Here is a 20,940-nt window from a genome sequence, read left to right as displayed (position 1 = left end):
TAGTAATTGCTTATATACAAATAATACAAAATTAAAACACTGGGCATAAGTGTGTGCTGCTACAGGTGTAATATGACTGCACACATGCACAGAGCAGAAAATCGAGTGCAACATGAGCATACACCCATCAGCATTCGCATATTCTATATTGGTTATGCATCATGCCCCATGCCTGTTACACATTTAACACGTACCATTCCACAGCCCTGGATGCTTTCTGCCATCAGTTTGAATTTCCATACAGTAGTTTTATTTTTATCCCCACATGAGAGCCTGCAAATGACACTTTTTAAGCCCTGATGGCTGAGCAGTGTCTCAAGTCAGTGATGTGACATGCCAGGGGCCCTTGGAGGGGCATCTGTGCCAACCTGCCCTCCCCTGCTCCAGCTCTGCGTTGTTTACTCAGTGCCAGGAGCTGGGCTCGAGCCCTGGGGAGAGCAGAACCTGTTTGGGCCATTGACATTGAGTATCCTTGGAGCAGGAGTCAGGACCTCGAGGTATCCATCACTGCGGCTGCCTGCAGGCAGGCTGGAGCCAAGGAACTTGCCTGAGCAGCTAGTAAAATTTTAATGCACTCTGTAGTGTGGTCATGTCATACTCAGTTATGGCAAATAATCCCAGATGCCTGCAGAGGTAAAATGGAGCTGTAATGTGCTTGCCTCCTAACCCGAGCTGACAGCGATGATGTACGACTACCATTAGCGGAAAATATCACTTCAACTAACCCATGATCCAGCTCCGCTAAGGGTCACATTATCCACGAGGAACAAATTACACTCCCAAAGTAAATACAAATTTTCTACACGAAATGGGTACAAAAAAAAGGGAAGGGGGGCGGGGGCAGGAGCACAGGAGTGCACGGTGCTGTGGCAGCGGTGCCGAGGGACAGCGGGGACAAAGGACGGGACAGCTGCGAGCGCAGCATCCTCCGCAGCCAACAGCTCCCAGCGAGGGGACCCTCCGTGTGCCACAGCCATGGATGAAAAGGAGCCTTATCTTCCCTCCTAATGGGCCTTAACCAGCCAGAAATCCTTCCTGATTGCCGGCACAGACAGCCGGGCTGATCTTTCACCCCTGGGGCAAGCGGAAGGTGCTGCGCTCTCCAGAGTTAAAAAGACAACACCTGTACAAATATGCACCGTAAATCGCCCTTGTGGGAAACATCCCAGCTCTGCAGAAATAGTTTTTGGAATAATACTGAGGAATGATTTCTCTAATCCTACCCTTAGCCAAAATAAATATATGCCAAACAGTAAGACAGCAGTATCCCACGACCTGAAGTAATTGATTAAAATTGGGTTCTCAGCCACTGTTTCCCCTTGTTTGCCAAACGTGGTGGTTGGTACCCACCATCCAAGGGGTTTTCTGAGTATCCAGCAATGCTTCACCCTTCCTGGAGCACTGAGGGGCTGAATGGCCTGACAGCTTTATGTGCCAGCCCAAGCTGTCCCCCAGAACCCAGAGAGATGAGATGTGGGCAGGGCAGGACCCCCAGCAGCCCCCCGAGCTGCCCCACGAAAGCCCCTATTGCATCCAGTCCCGTCCTCAGGGCTCCCAACTCCACAGCAGCTCTTCTCCAGGGGCTCCTGGGAGAGACAGCAGTGTCTCACACAAACTAAGGCCACACACCAATGTCTTTCTTCTTCTTACTAGATGGAGAGGACACACTTTACATTTTGGAGTTTTCCTCTTAAAACCACCTAAAAATCACCCTATACCTGCACCTCTGGTTGAAAAGTCTGAAGAATAGGATGAAAAAAACAACTCTGATGGCAGGCCCTTCTTTCAACAGCTCAATAAATGCTCAGAGTTCCCTTTATGACTGAATTTTTTCAGACTAGGTAAATTGTAATTTATTATTTATAATCCAGCAGTGCATAAACAGCAAACGGAAACCCTGACAGAGTTTTAAACCCTAAGAAGAGCAGAGATATTACTGCAGCACTGCATGGCTGTGGTGGTATAAATGTAGCTGGCTCCCATCTGTCTCCCTGCCACAGCCCTGGCACCATCCAGAGGGATGTTTTCCCCTTGAAGTGCTACCCAAACTCTTCCTTCCCTCATTCCTCCCAGGGATAAGGAAAAAATATCCCAAATACAGTTTGGTTTCCAAACACCCTACTAAAAAAATTCCCAGACTGATGTCCCCCATGAGAGTGGATTGCACCTGTTTAAAAATGTAATGTATATTACATTTGTATATAAGATGGTAAAAAGCAATTTCACCACCATTTAATCCATTTATGATAAAGCTTTTGCAGAATACAGAGAACACAGCCCTGTGCAAAGCAGCTGCCTACTTTGCCCATCTAGTTTCCAGCACAGTTAATGGTGGGGGCTGCTCTGGGTTCTTCCTGTTCCCCTGGAAAGGACAATTTGCTGTGCCCTAACATGCTTTGGAATGATGAGGACATGGAGCACTCTGCCCCAGCTGAGCAGGACGCTCTGTGCTTTCAGCAGAGACATTCCAGGTCTGCAGGGCAGAGGAAATGGCTTCTGAAGCTCATGGCCAACAAACTCTGCATTTATCCAGAGCTATGGACTGACATGGTGCTAGCAGGCCCTTCCCAAGTTCCTCTTAGGTTTACAAAAGCATTTATTACTACCTTAATCAGTTGAGTTCCAAAGTTCAAGAGAACTACAAACAAACACACACAAACATATAAACACTTGTTTGTGTGGTTATTTAACCACCAAACACTAAAATGCTGCCTGTGCAATAAACCGGGAGACACACATCTGCCAAAATACTGCTCCAAAATGTCTCTCCAAAGTCCACAGACAAAATAATTGGCCATAAGTGCTGCAGAAACATACAGAGGGTGCAGGTGGGAATGCTGTGGTGCAGATACACACAAATAGCCATCCCTTCTACCTGGGCATAGCAGTCATTTATGGTATTTCCCATGCCATTCTTTGGTCTGTACCTGATTTAATCCAATCAGAGGTATCAGCATTGTCATTTAAAATAATCTGATTCAAGAAAGATCATTCTTCAGCTCTCTTAGTGCTTTTAATGGCACAGTACTTTTTTCAAAGGAAGAAAATTTTCTTTCAAAGAGAAAAATTATGAATCAACGCAGTCCCACCAGCACAGGCTCCTTGGCAAGCACAACACCCACTCATCCTAATCCCAATCCCCTCCCTTTGTTACTCTCTCCCTCTGAACAGATGCCAAATTGAGGCACCATTTGGCCAAGCTCCATCCTCCCTCCCCATCCTGCACCAGGGGCACCAAAGCTGAGCCCAATTCAGCAGGGACACTTGGGCTGCAGCCAGGACCAACCAGACACTGCTGGAGACCTCACTGCAGTGGGATTCCAGAGCTTCCTGAACTGGCTGGGTAATCCTGAGATAACACTCAGGACTAAGGCATCAACAGTGATGTTTTTTGGGCTGCACATCCCATCAAAGGAAACTCCAGCCAGAAGCAGCCCTGCTCTGTGTACACTGCAAAGCAGCTCCCCTGATCAACAAAGTATTTTCTTAAGAAGTGAAAAATCACTAAAGTGCCTCAGATCAAGTCTTTAATTTTAAAATTAAACAGAGCAGTGAGCTGAGATGGTAGAGATGGAGAATAAAACAGGACCTCATTTCTTACCTCATCTTTAGCACCTGACTTCCTTATCAGAGCTCTCTGTATGTCTTTTCTAAACAAGATTTCCTTTGATTTCCAGAAGACAAACTTTGTGTTTGCACTTATGTTTTTAATATTGTATTAATTACCATGGGTGTAATTTTAAAGATTGTATCGAGATATCAAATGATAATACAGTTGCACTTAAATTTGTCAGCTGTGCAATAGTTTGCCCTAATTTTAGATTATCAGCTCTGGAGACCTGCTCAAAGAGTAAGACTGACAGACTTTTTAATGGAGAAAATCGGAGTTCCCCTGGGATCCATACTTTTTTCTGATTCAGTAAGAAATCCCAGTGGCACTTGCTGAAAGGATCCCAGGATGGAAAATGACATCTCTCTATGAATTAGTGCTTCTCACTCTGATGCAAGTCTTCCAAATATACTCTCTCTCCACAGACATGCCTGCTACCGCTTCAGGCTTTTCAGCAACCTTTTCAGGAGGGTGAAATGTCTACTTTGAGTGCTCCAGTCCAGTCCTGTGTGTCAAACTGAAGTGAAGGAGCATGAATCTATATAAATAGACAAATTATCCACCCAAAATATGTCATTTAAAATTGAGATGCTGACACAGCCTTAGCTGCAGCACCGCTAATCAGGGGCTGCATCATTGTTCCAATTAAATATCCTTGTTTCTTCTTCCCCAGAAACCTCTAGAGCAAGGTCTCAGTGAGGTCAGACACAGACAGAAAGTGACTCTGGCTGCTGGCTCCCAGGTAAAGGCTGGGGAAGGTGGATTGGAGGCACAGCCACCACCTAACAGAGATCAGATGTCAGCAGTGATTTACACAGCCAGACAGGCATGGATCCAAGGCAGGGAAAAGGGGCAGGCACAGACACTGCCTTTCCCCTCACCATCCAGCTGCTCCTCAGGCTCCCAGGTCCTGCTCACATGGCCCATCCTTCAGCCCCTCCATCTGTCACACATCTTTCCTGACACTGTTCTGACATATTTCATTGAAAGGCTCTGGTATATCTTTCTGTATCCCAAGTTTCATTTATTCTAGCAGAAATATGTACCTATATGCATTACCTCTACCTCTTGTGGATCTCCTATGGAGGATCAATGGGGGTTTGCCCTCAAAAATCCTAAATGAAGCAAAATTGCTTCCTTTGCATTGTCTGAAGAGCAAGTACAGAAGTGCTCTGCAGCAATTAACCCTACATTCTGTACACAACAGGGTATCAAAATCTGCAAGAGATAGACCTAAAGAAAACCAGATCTCCTCTTCCCAGAAACATTTCAGGCCAAGCTGTGCCTGGTGGGAGGGGCACAACTCCACAATCCTCAGAACACACTGAGCGAGGTCCAAGCAAGAGCAATTTGTCAATTCACTGCTAGAACAGCTCCACAGCTGGAGGCCAATATCATCATGATATAAGGCATTTGGCTAAAGGATCTTCAAACCTCCAATCCTGCTGAGCACCCCCAGCTCTCCAGGTTATTAATGAAAACTGAGGGTGTTGGGCACGAGTGAGGAATGAAATGCTCCCTTGGACAGGATCCACCATCCTCGCTTCTCCCAGTGCAGTGTGCTCGCAGGAACTTTTTGTCCTAAAAATGGTATTTTATTTAAAGCAGGAATTCAAAAATCTTCTGAGTCCTATTGAAAGAGATCTAAAAGATCCTGCCTGTCTGAAGAAAAGAAGTTTCTACTTGTCAGTTAAATAAAGGAATAACGCACAGCCTCCTTTATAGTGTGTACTTTACCTGTCATCCAACAGCCCATTATCACGTCACGGCAGAGTGCACTTTTCTACAGGTCACTTTGTTTAAAATGACATGGATAATGCACATGTCAGCGAGCTGACAGTCCCCACCGTCCTTCAGAGATAAAACCCAGCCACGAGCGCCTGTTCTTATCTGGGGTACATGCCTTGGTCTATCATCTAAGTCAGGCAGAACATGATTTCTCCAGAGAGCACTTTTTTCATTTCCTGATTTTAAGAAAATCAAATAAGCACCATTTGTCTTCATCTGAATATGCTTGACCTGCTCAAATGATGATGTCTCGCATTTTATAACAGGCTACATATGCTGAATTCAAATTAACAGCAGAACAAGGCCTTTAGATCTTTGCCTGGGCTGCCAGCACAGCCTGCATAAATATGCCAGGGTGAGCAATCATCTCTCAGAACTGGGCCTGAGCTGGAGAGCTCAAAGATGGGTCTGGTTCTGACATTTGAAAAGCACTAAATTTTTAGGGATATTTGGGTCTGCACTTAATCTCATTTCATTAAGGGAAAGACAAAATATAGATCACAGAGATGAAATACACATCTGGATTTTAAATCCTGCCCACACAAGTACTGGGATATTCTGTGTGAGGTACAGTCTTGAGTCTCTCTCTTGTATTTTGTTATGGAAACCATCCTGAACCAGCATCCCCCCTCCATCCCCAAAAGCTGCCTCTACCTTTTTATACAGGAGTGCTGCAGGAGAAAAATTCAGTGAAACAGGCAGAGTTTCAGCTCCATAAATGCTGCAGTGACAGGAAATTACACTTTTAGTTCTGGGTGCCATAAACATAGAAGCTGAAATTCCGTTTATCATCTTCCTCTGCATAAGGAACATCCTGAAAATGAATAATCACTTCACAGGATGGAATGTAATGGTAATGCATTAAAAATTCATATTGAAAAGTGCAGGTTAATATTCTGTGCAAAAACCCAACAAAACCTCCCCTTTCTGTTGTCACACTGATTAACTCCAGTGATTAGTTCCCTTATGCAAGGAAAATCATTGCATTTCAAAGTAAACAGCAGTTCTTTAACATAGTTAGCAAATTATTAAGAAACATGAGGAAAAAATCCTCTACTTTGGAAAAGAGCTGAAGGGCAAGGCTTTGGAAGTTATATACAGAATGGTTTGAGAATTTCCTTGGCTTCCTGTTACACAAAACTTGTAGAAAACTGATTAAATTCATGGAAGGTGATTTTTGTACTCATTGTTTCCCTCTGGATTTTACAGCATATTTGCACTTGGCTGTTGGATAAGCTGCACACCAGCTTATGATGGTGATCTCTCCCTAAGATGGTGATCTCTCCTCTTCTTGGCATGCCTTGGAGCTGGTTAACAGAACCACTCATGAAACTCTAAGCAGTTCAACATTATTATAGAAACAAGATTTTCTGACATTATTTTACCCTCCTCTGACTTCCATCCCCCATTTTATCCAGGGAAAGAGGAGGCAAAAGTGATCACATTATCAAAACATCCCTTAAGGCTCAACATACAAATAAAAATCACAAAATTCAACCTGGAAATAAAGAAATTAGACTAATATTTTTTTTTCTGTGATGATTACTTCAGTTTTGCCAAAGAAAGAAGGTTAGTCTTTCACAAAACAAAATAATGGATAAAAATATTCATCAGTATGGATACCAGTTCTTCATTACTATTAGCCTTCTAAACAATAAGCAGTATCAGAGACCATTGCCTGACTCTTTCAGCATTATTTTTTTTCGCTTTCCCACTCAGAAACCCAAAATCATGGAGATGATAGTGATAAGCAAGTTCTGCTACTCGACTTAATGTACAGTTTCCAAATGTTATTTCTAAAAAATAGATTTATCAACCATAACACTTCAGTTGGAATTTGCAGGCCCTTGCCTGCAGAGAAGCACAACAGGCACTAACAGTGGTTAAATAACTGTTAGGAAGTGCAAATGTGAGGGTTACCAACAGACTCAGTTCCTGTTACAGCTTCCAAGGGGAAGTGGAGCCATGGAAGGGGTTGGTACTGAGACTGGTGTTCATAAACAACCCACACAGACCATGGCATCAATATGCTTCAAGATGAACTGTGCAGCCTCCAAAATAATAATTAGAATTCTCTTTCCTCAGAGGTCTATTCCAAAATTAAATTAGAGAGAAATTTCCTTTGTATAGAGATGCTTTAGATTAGTCCAAGGATACACTTTGAATAAGTAATAGATTAGGAGGAATAGGGGAATCCAATAAATTAGTTTTGCTCCCATACTGGTTTTATTTCTTACCTTTTCTTCTTGATCACTGTCGCTGTCACACTGAAACACAGAAAGAGAAAAAGCACAGGTAAGAGAAACTTGCTACAGCAAAAAAAGATAAATATTTCTGTGAGCAAAGATGGGTGATATATTCATGAATGCTGGACGTCACATCTGGCACTTTTAGGAACAAGTTCAGTTGCTGTATGGGAGGAAATTTCCCCCACTGCTGTTGCAGAGGATACATTATTGTGTTTGAATGATGAAATAACTGCCCCGCACACACCAAAAGCCATTTGCAAAGCCCTCTGTCAGTTCAGCTCAGGGCCACAGGAGCTGATGGTGCAGGGGCAGGCTCAGACTCCAAAACTGGATCAGGGAAGAAGAAAAACAGTCTTAGAGGGCTGGTGTGCTTTCTTTGGGTGAACAGTGTTCCTCGTGCTGGCTGCCAGAACATCGGCTCCAGGGGCTCCATGGAGATGCTCCGGTCTGCCCAGCACAAGGAGGAACATTTGCAAGGATGCTGCTCTCCAGAAACACATGGAAAGGTCACCCTGTGCCTTTGCTTATGGCTGCTGAACTAAAGAATCCAGAGATCACAGGGAAACAAGAGCATGCCAGTCACTGAGTCCCTGAGGTTCTCTGGAAATAGTCCACACATCACAATTTTACAAATGCTGAATGGCAACTCTAGACGGTCTTGATATTTATCCAGTGCCATTGCTCAATTCTTAAGTAAGTTTTATTATTGTAGGAATAGAGCAGGCCTAGATCACTCAATGTTTCTTAAAGACAAGCATCAGAACCCAAACCATGTTTGCATTTGCTACAAGTACAAAAGCTGTGTTGGAAACAGGACTCTAAGGACCCTGGAACTCACATTGGGTTTGATCCCTCACACCAGATTCTGGATCTGCACCTCCTTCTGTGGGTTTGCTCTGTTTCTATCTACAGCTGTAGGTTCTGGAGAATTAATTGTTTGTAGACTGAACTGACCCCTCTGCAGATCTCATGGAAAACATTTCCAAGGAAAACTTCTCCAAACAGGAGACCCAGGCTTTCCTACCCAAGGACCAGCTGACTGTCAGGTTCTTATAGCACAGTTAAGCTCTTCATGTATTTATATCATGTTTATTGCATCTGTGAGTATTTTTATAAGACAACCAAATTGCTTTGATATAGTTATATTTTGTGAATTCTGAAGGTGGGAATGTTAACTCTATACAGTGGGATATGAATAGACAGAGCCAAATACTCCCACAAATATAAATACTTGATTTGCACAAATCAACTCATGTTCTTTCTGTTGTTTAATTAAAACTTTTCTTTTTCACTGGCTTTTCCCTTGTCTTCATCAGTACAGGGGGTGAAAAGGTGCCTTCCCTACACCACTGAGCTATATACTAACAAATTAGAGCTAAGAACTATTTCTAGGTATTTTTAAACTTATTTTAAATGAAGGAAAGATTAGATAAAATTACAATCTCCTTGCAGCTGATTCCAAATAGAAAAGGAAGTGAAATTTATTTAATAACTGAAGTGATTTATATAGCACTAGTTGCACCTATTTAATACCAGAGTATTTACTCTGGTAACAAGCAAATGAGAAGAAACATGAAGACAGGGGGCAATTTTAGCTTTAATTTTGGAAACCTCACACAATGTTTGAATTAATGAAGAGTCCACTTAACTGACAAAAGGAGAGCATTTCTAGAGCAGCACAACATTGATATAAAGTACTCCTACCCTACCCATAAATAATAATGCACCCATAATAATGCATTTTGACTTCAACAGAACTGCCTGTATGAGATTTTGGTGTGAAGGTGAGCAAGGCCCTACCTTTACGAAAAAGCAAAGTTGCCCACGGATTTTAATCCATGAAAATCATGGCAAGAATCAGAGAACCTCCTGAGCTGGAAGCGACCCACGAGGATCATCCAGTCCAACTCCTGGCCCTGCACAAAACATCCCTGAGAGCCACAGAGCACGTCACAAAGCATGAATGTCACAAAGACTTCCCATTTACTATTTCTGCTTCACAGCTAGTGGAAAAATTCAGCTTTTGGGCTCTGTCACCTTCTCCCCCTGGATGGTCAGAGCCAGGAGTTCCCTCACCTTAAGCTCCCCATTATCACACCTCCCATGTGCACCAAACCAGGGAGCAAAGGAGCAATTGCTCCATTTGTTTGTGTCTCTGCCCACCCTCCAGGCAAACTCCAAGTCTTGATCAGACTGAATCCAGAAGTGAAAATAAAGGGGGCAAAAGGTGGATGTGTAAGCAGGCAAGAGCAATTGCCTTTGAGCAGCAAGGCTCAGAAGGTTTCAAGGTGCCACCCACTCCTGGTGCCAGGCACATGAGCAGGTGTCCTGTGACCCAGCTGTGCTCAGAGCACTCTGCAGCCTCTCCTTTACCCCAGTTTTGGTCTGATTTAAAGAATCTCTCCTCTGCTGTAGTTCTTACTGACTCATAAGCTTGGAAAAGCTCAGGGTTTTTGTGTTCCCTGCAGCGTGGAGGTACCTGGGGAGAAGAGAACTTGCCAGCACTGACATCTGAATTTGCCAACAGAACAGTTCCCAGACCTGAGTGAATCTGCAGAGCCGTGTCAGTGGGAGGCCGTTTCCACCAAAGTGTTAAACTCCAAACCTCCTGCTCTCCCACAGTCCAGTTCTAATTTCAAGGTCCGCTTAATTCCACATCAAATAATTACTGCTATACCCAGCAGCACCTTGTCTCCAGAGCTAAGCATATGGCCAAGGACCGAGACCTACTGGTGTCCATGATGAAGCAGTGCTGCTGCCAAGCCCATTAAAAATGCTGCTGCTCCCTTCCCCCGTGCCCAGTGAGTGACAGCTCTGTGCCTGGCCAGCCGGGGTGGCTGCCAAGGCAGCCTCTGCTGCACGGCCCACATGGCAAACACTGCGTGCCTGCTATTGAATTCCCACACTGACCTGGGGACTTTGCTGGGAGCTCAGCAGGAGTGCACCATCCAATTTACAGCTCCAGCCTCCAGAGCCCTCCGTGCCAGCCTCTGGCACAGACAGATGATGGTCAAACCCCTCCAGTTCATAAATTATGCAAAGGCAATAAATGCACTCAGCAAACAGTTTGGCCAGCCTGGCTCTGGGGCAGCTCCTGCCCTCTCCCAGAGGGGCCAGGGCTGTCCTGGGCCAATGGCAGCCTTCTGTGGACCAGCTGCATGCAAGAATAAAAGGAGGGAAAGCATGGAAGGGCTCTAAGCACTGCTCTGGGGCTGGATATCTGTGCAGCACCTATTGTGTGCAGGACACACTCTGCACTGGCACCATCTGCATGCCCACCCATCAGACAGTTTGTGTGCAAGGGCAATGCTGTAAAGGGAGAAGAAAGATGTTTGCTACTCAGGCTGGAAACAGAATTGGAGCAACTGCATGTTGTCCCCATGGCTGAGGGTCACTGCGGGCACTGTGCTCACACACAGCCACCCTTGCTCTGACATGCTCATTTACATTTCTGGATGTGAGTTCCCCCCAGAGGTGCTAAAGCACAAGGTGTTTCCATCTCCTGCAGCCTCACTGCTACCCATGGCTGGAATGTGCATTTTGGAAACCAAACCTGACAAGCATGAAGTTGATTATTCAGAATTACTGGTCAATTTGAAGGCTCCAGTCTGCACTGCTCGCTCAATTCCTCAATTCCTCCAGCATTTCCCTACCTCCCAGGGCCACAGGAAGAAGTGAAATGATTTAAGTGCTTTGTGGTTCTCAGAGCACCAGCCTGTTTTGGAATTGAAGCGATGGAAATGCTTTGTACTGGCCTTCTGCTCTGGGCTGTGTTTCAGTATTCTGTGTCTATTACAAAAAGCTCATTTTTTGGTGCTCCCCCATGTCTTTTGTCAGGAAACCATGGCTCTGTGCACAGGCTGCCTTGGAATATTCTGCAGATAACTGGGAATCCAAAATATCACTCAGAGATAGCATGACCTGATTTTTAGGTAACTGCCACTAGCTTCACAAGAAGCTGAGGGTGACAAATCAGGACAAGGAGGCTGCAGACACATTTACACCTGAACAAACAGAGGCTTCTTGTTCTGATTCTCAGGCTCAAGGCACTCACTGTCTCCACTCTGAACACAAGTTGTGACTGATTACAGACACCTCAGGCCAGGCTTGAGAGGAGCCCAGAGCCAAATTGCCAGATTTGCCCCACACACCCCCTGGCCAGCCCTCAGCTGGTGCTGGGCACAGAAGTGAAACCCTGCTGGGCAGAACTGCTGAGCACCCACAGGCCCCTGGATGGCCAAATTTTCATATGCACATGGTCCCAAATGCTGTGAGAGCTTCTCACATCACAGCCTGACAGGCTCCTCAGTGGTGGAACTCTGCAAAATGGCTCTTTTGTGCTTCTTAAAGTCTTGTACTGGCCAGAAGGGACTCAACAGTTTTCCCAAAGGACCTATGGGACTATCAACAACATTCAAACCAAGTAAAGATCACTCAAAATGATCTTTGTTGACAAAAATCTTACAGGACATATGGAAATGCTAAGGGTGATCCTAATTTCTATATAATTGGGGCAATGAGACCAGACTGACTGTGATTTGCACAAAATGGCCACAGTTATCACTGAAACTGTTCTAATCCCTTAAATAACCAAAGCCACCCGCCATCACATCACCTGACACACACAAACACACACACACAAACACACACACACACACGTGCCAAGTGTTCAAGCTTCCTTTTGCAGTATTCCTGTAACTTCCTGCTCCAGAAATGCTAATCACAGTCAGTGACCCAAAAACTTGCATTTTCATATATATAATGCAGTCAAATAATTATCCCTAAAATCAAGCCCAGGTGAGGAAGAAGACATACAAAGTCAAAAGATCTCTGTACAAACAAACCAGAAAGCTCTTCCTTCTGCCCCAGCCTGAACCTGCTGAAGCCCTGCAGCCAGCCTGGGCTGTGGCTGCAGCAGATGCATTTCCTGCAATACAGGGTGTGCACACACAGACCTGCAGTGGGAAGTGCAAAAAGAACTTTCCAATTCCCAGCTGAGGCATAATTGCTGCTGTGTTTTTTAGAAGAAAAGGGAAAGTGAAGATCAGGCTAAAGATTAGCTGCACCTCCCCAGTCCTCTGTCCCAGGTGGAGAAAGTTAAAATGCACAGCACATCTCCCACAGCACCGGCGGAATGAGCCTGATCCCAAAGCCACGCTTCAAAAATCAGACACCCCATGTGGTGACAGCTCTAATTTGAGCCCATTTTAATAACTTGAGAGAGCCTGGTCCAAATCAAGCTGAGTAAAGGTCTGTGCCACCTCGCCAGCTCATTCAGGCTGAAGCAACACCATGGATTTCTCTGTACTTTGCTGATTGAACACATTCTTGTGCAAAAAGTGGCAATCATTGAATATCTCATGTACAATGACATTGAGGAGGGCATTGTTCTCTATTCTGCTCAATGGACTTTGCTGGAACAGCTATTTCATATCTTGGAGCCATTTATCATTGCCACCAAAGGAGTCAGAGCTGCTGCAACGGCAGCGCTGAACAAAGTGATTCTACTCATCTGTCTGCTGAAAAGAAATCTGAAGAAAATGAGGGAAAACCCAGACCTCAGCTTGTTCACACTGACATTTACAATATTCTTGTCCATCTCTCCACCAATGACAAACTGGCAGCCCTGGAAAGGGCAAAGATGGTATTTTAGCTATACAATTAGACCTTTGCTTCCAAGAAAAAAAAGGAGAAAAAACATCTCCTAGATAAAAGGAGACACAGGCAGGGAATAAATGGGCAATTTTCTAATTGATGAAATGGAGACTGGCAGAGTCACAAAGAAACTAAGAGCAAGAATTTCACTTTTTTCCTTCCTATCTGTGACTGCAAGTAGCATTCAGCATGGAGCTCCTTGCCAAGGAATCTTATATATATATAGCATCTCACAAATTGGTTAACATCACAGTCTGCTTAGCAATTCCTCACCATTATCCACTGAGATTCACTGTAAGGAATAGCTCTGAAACAGAGATGGTCTGAGAAGTTTAAGGTCTGCTTTCTTAAAAGCTAAAATTATGGATTATTCACCAAAAAGTCCCATTTTACACGAATTACCTAAGTCTGGACAAAAGATTGCAATGTTGACCTTTAATCTGAATTCCATTTTATCCAAACTACTTCACTTCAGATGAAATGTATCAGTCTTGGACATTTGAAGTTATCTTGGGCCCCTTACAAGAAAAATATTCAGAACTTAGAATATTTTTCAGCTGCAATTCTTTTTGATTCTTCCCTCCCAGGACTTCTATGATTGTTCTATATTATAAAATGACACAATTAGTGGTTCATTTTAGTCTACCACCAACAAAACAATTGTCTGATAAGAAAGAATTGCATGTTGAGTATTAAAATGAAAACTCTGGATTATATTGCTGTCCAGGATAAGGATGATTCACCTGACATTTCTCTAGGACATGGATATATCCTTGGCATCTGGTGGGAGGCCCAAATATTCCTGGTAGGGAACTTGTGGTAAATCCAAAGGGAGATTTCCCTTCAGAAAGACCCCAAAAGACAAGACAGGACAAGACAAGACCTCCTGCTCTGAGGTTTGGTTCTGCTGTGTTGCCCCTTGTATTTGCAGGGATGCTCCCTGCAGGGGCAGGCTGGAGCTGGGTCAGTGGGAGGCACTGGGAGGCACTGGGAGGCTGCTGGGCACTGCTGGGGAGGGGACACAGGACCTGCTGGGGGCTGCCAGGGGCAGAGCTGCCACCCCCTGCCAGGCTGCCCCAGCTCTGTGTCACCCAGGGACACGTGGAACCAGCCCTGGAATAAACTAATTTTCTTTTGCTCCTTGGTAAGGGAGCTGGGGCTGGAGATTCCTGCACCTTCTGTGCCCCAGATCCCACTCCAGCAGCTCCTCCTGGTGTCACTGCCCAGTGACCCCACACCTGCCCAAGGCCCATCCAGCCACCCCCAGAGCAGGGTGATGCTCCCACCAGGGCCAGGAGAGGATTAAATGTGTTTTCCAGGTGGAAAACTAACAATGCCATGCATTCCTCAGCTCAGCACCCTCAGAAAGTGCCCATCACCAGTCAGGCACCCAAATCCCACCAGCCCAGCTGGCACCAGGCACTGCCAGCCACACACACCCCCAAATCCTGATTTTAGGAAGTCATTCTTTGTTGCAATTGAAGGGTGAAGTCTCTGCCCCAGCTCCTGAGGGCTCCATAAGGCAAAATGCCTCCATGCTCTCCCCTGGGACTCGGGATGCATATTTGCTGCCTCCTTACCTGCCTTGTTGGCTGCAGGCAACATGCAGCTGTCATGATATTTTTAGCATCCTCTGAACTGATGGCAATTTGCCGTGTGTTATGTCATGTTTAGCATCCTCTCAACTCACAAGTACTTTTTCAGGGTTCAAAAAAAAAGAGGTAAATAATAATAAAAATGTGCATTTGTACTGATGGACTAAGTCAATAGGAAAGATTTCAACTCATCAGTGGTTAATGAAGTCAGTACCTAATACTGCATTAGTGGATGTTATCTGTATAAGAAAAGATTCTTATTTTTCAGAACTCCTGGTCTTAGCTCATGAGTTCTGTTTGGAATCTGAGTCTTTCAGATACTTACAGGCTAATGAAATAAAAACACCTTGATTGACAAGAAGCAAAGCATGTTACGGGTTAAAATAATACAAGAATCTATTTTTTACACTGTGTTGTGATCCATAAAAATCACCCTGAGCCTTTCCTCTTTCTTCTCTGCCTGTGAAGCCAATTGCTTTGATTGCAGTGATATGAGCTTACTGAAATGACTTGCCCTTGCTTGTGAAGCAAATGGAACATGCTAATAGAACTTATCGCATTACCGGATGCAAAAGTGCCATAGCTCATTACTTTAAGATAAAAGGATATCATTGCAGACGGGAAGCAGAATTGACTTTCTGAGGCCCGACTTGATGATGATTTAATCAACTGCTCTCTTTCACTTCTCATCTCTGCGCCTGTCGGTTTCCCAGGTGCTGTTAAATGAGACACTCAGAAAGTGAGCAGAGGGAAAGAAATTGCTGTCATTACTTTTCAAGAAAGGAGGTATGCAAATTTTCGACAGAAAGATTGCGTTCATAATGGGCCTGGTAAAATACAAGGATCATGCTTGACAGGTGAGGGCAAGTCATTTGTACGTCCTTAAAGTGAAGCAACCATCCTCATTTAGAAATTGTGCTCGATAAGAGAAGCTACAAATGAAACCCATGCGATGGCTGAGAGCAGCCAGCAAATCTTTTGAAGACTTTGCTGCTGCAGCTCTGCCTTCAGCAGGTGCCTGGCGTGCCTTCACACATGGCTCTTCCCAACTGCCAGATGGCCAAAGTTTGACCTCAGTATCTCACAGAGATTCCTCTTAAATGTTTTTCCTTACTGTCAGCATTATTTTCACAGTCTGGGGTCTGAGACTCTCTTCCTTTCTTCACCGCTGCCAGAAATAGAAATTACAACAAGAAAAAAAAAACTCCAACCAGTTAAGTGAGGGCTGAGTTAACTTTGAAAACAGAATCAAGAGGTTGGAGGCAACAACTTGTTTTCCTCTGCATGTATGACAGATCTTGGATGGTCTGGAGCTTACACTTCATAGAGCCAAGTAAAAAGAATAACCCACGGAAAGGGTTGTGGCAGGAAGCAAAGAGGATGAAAAGGGCCCAGAAGGAATCTTGGGTGCTGTGTGATTGCAGCAAGAAAGGAAAGGATGAAGAGAGAGCAACTGGATGCTCTATTGACCTGATGGAGAAGCTCCGATATTCCAAACCTGGAAGTTAAAAAAGCACAATAATTGAGATGATGAATTATGCACAGGCTAAAAACGCTCTAAAGATCTTAGATGGCTATTGAGCTGTTTGGATAATTTTAAACGGGGAAATGAGAACTACCAAGCTTTATTGGTGTCAATCAGGTTTTCCATCAGAGATTGATAGTCAGCCACAGCAAACAGGTTCCTCGGGGACACTCTAAGCAATGGATACAGCAGTTTGTCATAAAATGTTGACATTTTGTCTCAGATAACAGCATAGGACTTAAATAGAATTAATGTCATGAATATTTAGAATTAAACAAGAAACAGCTGGGAAATACTGCCACAAAGGAAGCTGGGTACAACAGAAAATTATTTAAATAAGAACAGCCACTATATTAAATCCAAGATACGTGCATTTTAAAAACTGATTTTTTTTCCTCAAGAACACAATTCATTGCTCCCATGCTTGTTTATGAAACAACTATAGATATGTTATTTGCCCTTTTCCTTGTGTGTCAGGTCCTTAACCCTCCATATCCACCTAACAGGGAGTGATCCAAAAATACCCTTGGGATCTGACTCACCTCTCACCAAAAATACTGCACTGTGGGTTGAAAAGCAAGATGATGGAGGAAAGATAGCCTTGGGCCAGGACTCAGGAGATCCACCTCTGTCACTGGCTATCAGGATCACCTCAGGCAAGTCACTTACTCCCTTCTGCTGTCAACCCTCTACTCCTCATCTCTTTGGGCTATTAAGTGGTACATTCCCTAGGATTTGCTTACTTCCACTGTATGTGTTTATAAAGTGTGCAGGATAAGAAGACATTTTTCTTAGAGAATGTTATTCTTGGTATATAGAAGAAACAAGAAGGAAAAAGCATTAAGACCTGGATCAGGCCCTAGACACACCATGCCTATTTTCAGTATAGATCTCATCTTCCACCAACTAAAGTGTATGACCTCTGGAAAATTATATCATTTCGACTGAAAATTATTTTTATGTTCACTTAGAGCAACACACACAGAGCAGCAGCAATCCAGCAATCCAGCAATCAGGGGCTGCAGCAACTCTGAGCACAACATGGCTACTGAAACCCACACAAAGAGAGAGTCCATTGATTTCTAGGATAAAATAGTTGTAGAAATCATATCTGAAACAAAACATAAATAATAAAAAGCCATCTTTTCTCTTCTTTCCCAAACAAGACCTCTTTAGCTTTTGAGTCCTGTGTCTTCACAGTAGCCTAAATAAGTTAAACTGAATTGTATAAATAATAATGGTAATAATAACTCCCCAAACAACCCAAAACAATTGATCCTTAGGGATAAGACCTTAACAGCTCAGCTATAAACCTCTGAACATTGGATTTTAATGGATACTAAAAACCCCTTAACGAAGCCCTATAAATATAACCTGAAACAAAATGATTTGTGTTCTAAGCTGTTTGCAAACTCCCATAAATGTACCTCATTGTCATAATGCCAGAAAAATAGCTCAGCCTGTGTACTCAGCCCTGCAAACTGGCTTCTGTGCTGTGCTTTCATTCCCTTTTCCACTCACTGCTTTACAATTCATCACTTGCACAGTTGTTATGTATTATTATTACTATTATTATTTATTGCTGCCTTTATCATTTTTGTGCAATTGATAAATTGTCTGTGCTAGACCTGAGGGAAGAGAAGGATTATTCTAAATGTAGAGCAAGTAAATATAAATTGTAAAGACAATGGCACACTTTAGCCTGCCTGGCTCAAATTTCCTTTTTGACATATATGGTTCTATAATTAGGAATCTGTGATCTCTTATTAGGAAACAAAAGCATTATTTTTTTTCCCCCCCAGAATGCAGGAACTATAGTAATTGAATTTAAAACAGGAGTTGTATTTCTCTTTTTAGAGGTAGGAATAATATCCCTGATTTATCAGTTGAACTCTGCCATTTTTTTTCAAGGAGTGGCTGAGAATAAAAATATTTGGTTCTGCCTGGCTGAACAGAGCAGCTGTGGCTGCCCCTGGATCCCTGGAAATGTCCCAGACCAGGTCAGACACTGGGGCTTGGAGCAGCCTGGGACAGTGGAAGGTGTCCCTGCCGTGGCAGGGGTGGGATGGGGTGGGCTTTAAGGTTCTCGCAACCCAAACTGTTCTGGGATTCTTTGATAGCTGGGGGATGTTTCACAACTGAGCATCCACCACTTGGAGGGAGCCTCCCTTGACCAAGAAGCAGTGGCAGAAGGGACACCCTGTGTCCCAGCAGCCCACCCAGGAATGGGGACCTCTCATTTCCTCCAGCTCTCTCTTCTTGAGGACCCCAAAGCCCCAAAACCTTGTGTGCCTCTGCTCTGAGCAAAGCTGCTGCTCCCATGTTGGTTCTGCAGTGATCCCACACTGGGGCTCACAGTGCTCCAGGACATGGCCACACACAGCAGAGAGGTGGGAGAGCCATGGAATGTCCCCACCTTGAAGGGACCCACCAGGGACCACCCAGTCCAGCCCCTGTCCCTGCCCAGACACCCCAAGAATCCCACCCTGGGCATCCCTGGCAGCTCCTGGAGCTCTGGCAGCCTCGGGGCTGTGCCCATCCGTGGGGAGCCTGGGCAGTGCCAGCACCTCTGGGGGAAGAACCTTTCCCTAAAATCCAGGCTGACCCACCCTGACACAGCTCCAGCACTCCCTGGGTCTCGTCCCTGTCACAGGGAGCAGAGATCAGAGCTGTTCCTCTGCTGTCCCTCAAGAGGAAGCTGCAGAGGCAGCTTCAGGTAAGACCCAAATATCTACTTTAAGAGCCATCCTCCTGTACAAATATCCACTGTGGAACACCAGGTCCTCAGTTTAACACCAATACTCTCCTAGCATGGATAGAAGAAAAATGTTTGGGGTTTGGTTGAGGTTTTTTTCCCCACTGCTGCATTAACCTACCCCCAGTCTAAGTAGTAAAAACTCCTATATCATAAATATTATCACAGGCTCCATGACTTTTATCAGCAGTGGCAAATTACCTGTCACAGCCAAGGCAAGGGATTGCTTTGAATAGCTGGCTTTTAGCTCAGTGCTCAAAAAGTTATCCCTGTCCAGGAGGGTCATGGAAAATGCAGGAGTTTTGCCAGCAGCAGCTGTGCTGAAGCAGGGCTGTGGCCAATGCAGCGTTACTGACACTGCCCAGTGCTCTTTTCTCAGCTGCAATGAGACTTCACACTGTCAGGAATTATCTCTTTCAAAGGTGTGCCCCACATCAGGGCCAGGAGACATCCTGAATGTCAAACACAGGACTTCCCACTAAACTTCCTGCCAAGAAAGAAGGGACACACTGAAGCAGGAGGGGAGGCAAAACAACTCTCTCTGGGAATATGGGGATCCACAGGATGCCTGGAAGGAGCAGAAGCTTCGTATCTTTGATCTTTGTGGTCACTACTACCCCACAGACAAAAATTTACACTGAATTCCTGGCTGGATGATCCCAGCAAAACACCTGCATCTTGTACAGAAAGGAATTTTAGACTACTCAACCTGTGCTTGGCAGTTTTGAGATGGATTAGGTAGAGCAAGGAAATTCACTGCTTTCTTCAGAGATAGTCTCTGTGAATACAGAGCCTTGGAATATCACAAGGGATGTTTTAGAGAGGTGGAGGCTCCCTCTATTTTAGAGACTGTAGATACCAAAAGATTGGAAGTTCCATTCTCATCTCTTTTGAAAATTTAGTAATAGGGAGAGAGGCTCTGAGATATCAAACATGTTCTTCCCACAAAACCTCTGTAGACTTTATCTTCAGTCTAAAAAGCAAGTGAATAACAAGATGCAATGGGTAAAAAACAGATAATTTTAGACTGGTACATATTTTAAAAATGGGGAATTATTTATTATTCTTCACTTAAAAACAGGACAGATTTTCCCTAAAGAAAAAAAAAAAAAAGAATAAAAAATTAAAACCTTGCCTAAATGTGGTGCCCTTGTTCAGTCAGAGTTACTGTACTCCAGGCAATACAATTAATTAGTGAGATCATATGGCCTGTGCTAGACAGGAGGTCAGAGCAGATCACACCCTCATTGCCTTAAATGATGTCAATTTTTAAATCCCTAAACATCCACATCCTTCCACTCCTACATCCACAGCCAGCTCGTTAATGCTTCTGATCTCCTATGATCCAGCAATTCAGGCCAGTTCCATTCAGTGACAACAGCTCTTTCCATGCTGGAACAATCCTGAAGGGCTGTGAACAACCTCTGAGCTTACTCTGGAGCCAGGAGGTTTTCTCATTTCCCAGGAACCATGGATCCTGCCAGCTTTTACAGTGAATTTGGTGTTGGTATTACTGTGTATGTTGAGTTTTATTCATGTTCACAGGATTCAGTTTTATCATGCTGCAGGAATAGCACTTCTTCAAGACTCATTTCAGCTTTGCTATTAAGCTTGACTACCCCTTTTGAGTAATCAATAAAAAGTCTGCTACAAGAGGACACTGTGATTTACAAATACAGGAAAAGAAAGAGAATGATGCAGAGCCATTGGTATGGATGTGAAGGACTGTTGGGAGGGGGGAAATAAAAAGACTATGAGAAGAA

The 20,940-nt window shown here is 44.2% G+C and overlaps 1 protein-coding gene across 3 annotated transcripts in view; it reads right to left on the bottom strand.

The window, feature by feature from the left end:
• AUTS2 (activator of transcription and developmental regulator AUTS2) overlaps window positions 1-20,940 on the bottom strand; it is a 757,798-nt gene that overhangs the window by 227,310 nt on the left and 509,548 nt on the right. For all 3 annotated transcript variants that reach the window (XM_033078074.2, XM_033078075.2, XM_033078076.2), the window contains one exon: window positions 7,636-7,665. In XM_033078074.2, coding sequence (XP_032933965.1) covers window positions 7,636-7,665 — 30 coding nt within the window. The remainder of the gene's footprint in view (window positions 1-7,635; window positions 7,666-20,940) is intronic.

Source organism: Catharus ustulatus, chromosome 22 (genome assembly GCF_009819885.2).
Source record: "Catharus ustulatus isolate bCatUst1 chromosome 22, bCatUst1.pri.v2, whole genome shotgun sequence".
Lineage (NCBI taxonomy): Eukaryota > Metazoa > Chordata > Aves > Passeriformes > Turdidae > Catharus > Catharus ustulatus.
The sequence above is the reverse complement of the archived record's forward strand: the minus strand, read 5'-3'. Positions and strand labels throughout refer to the sequence as shown.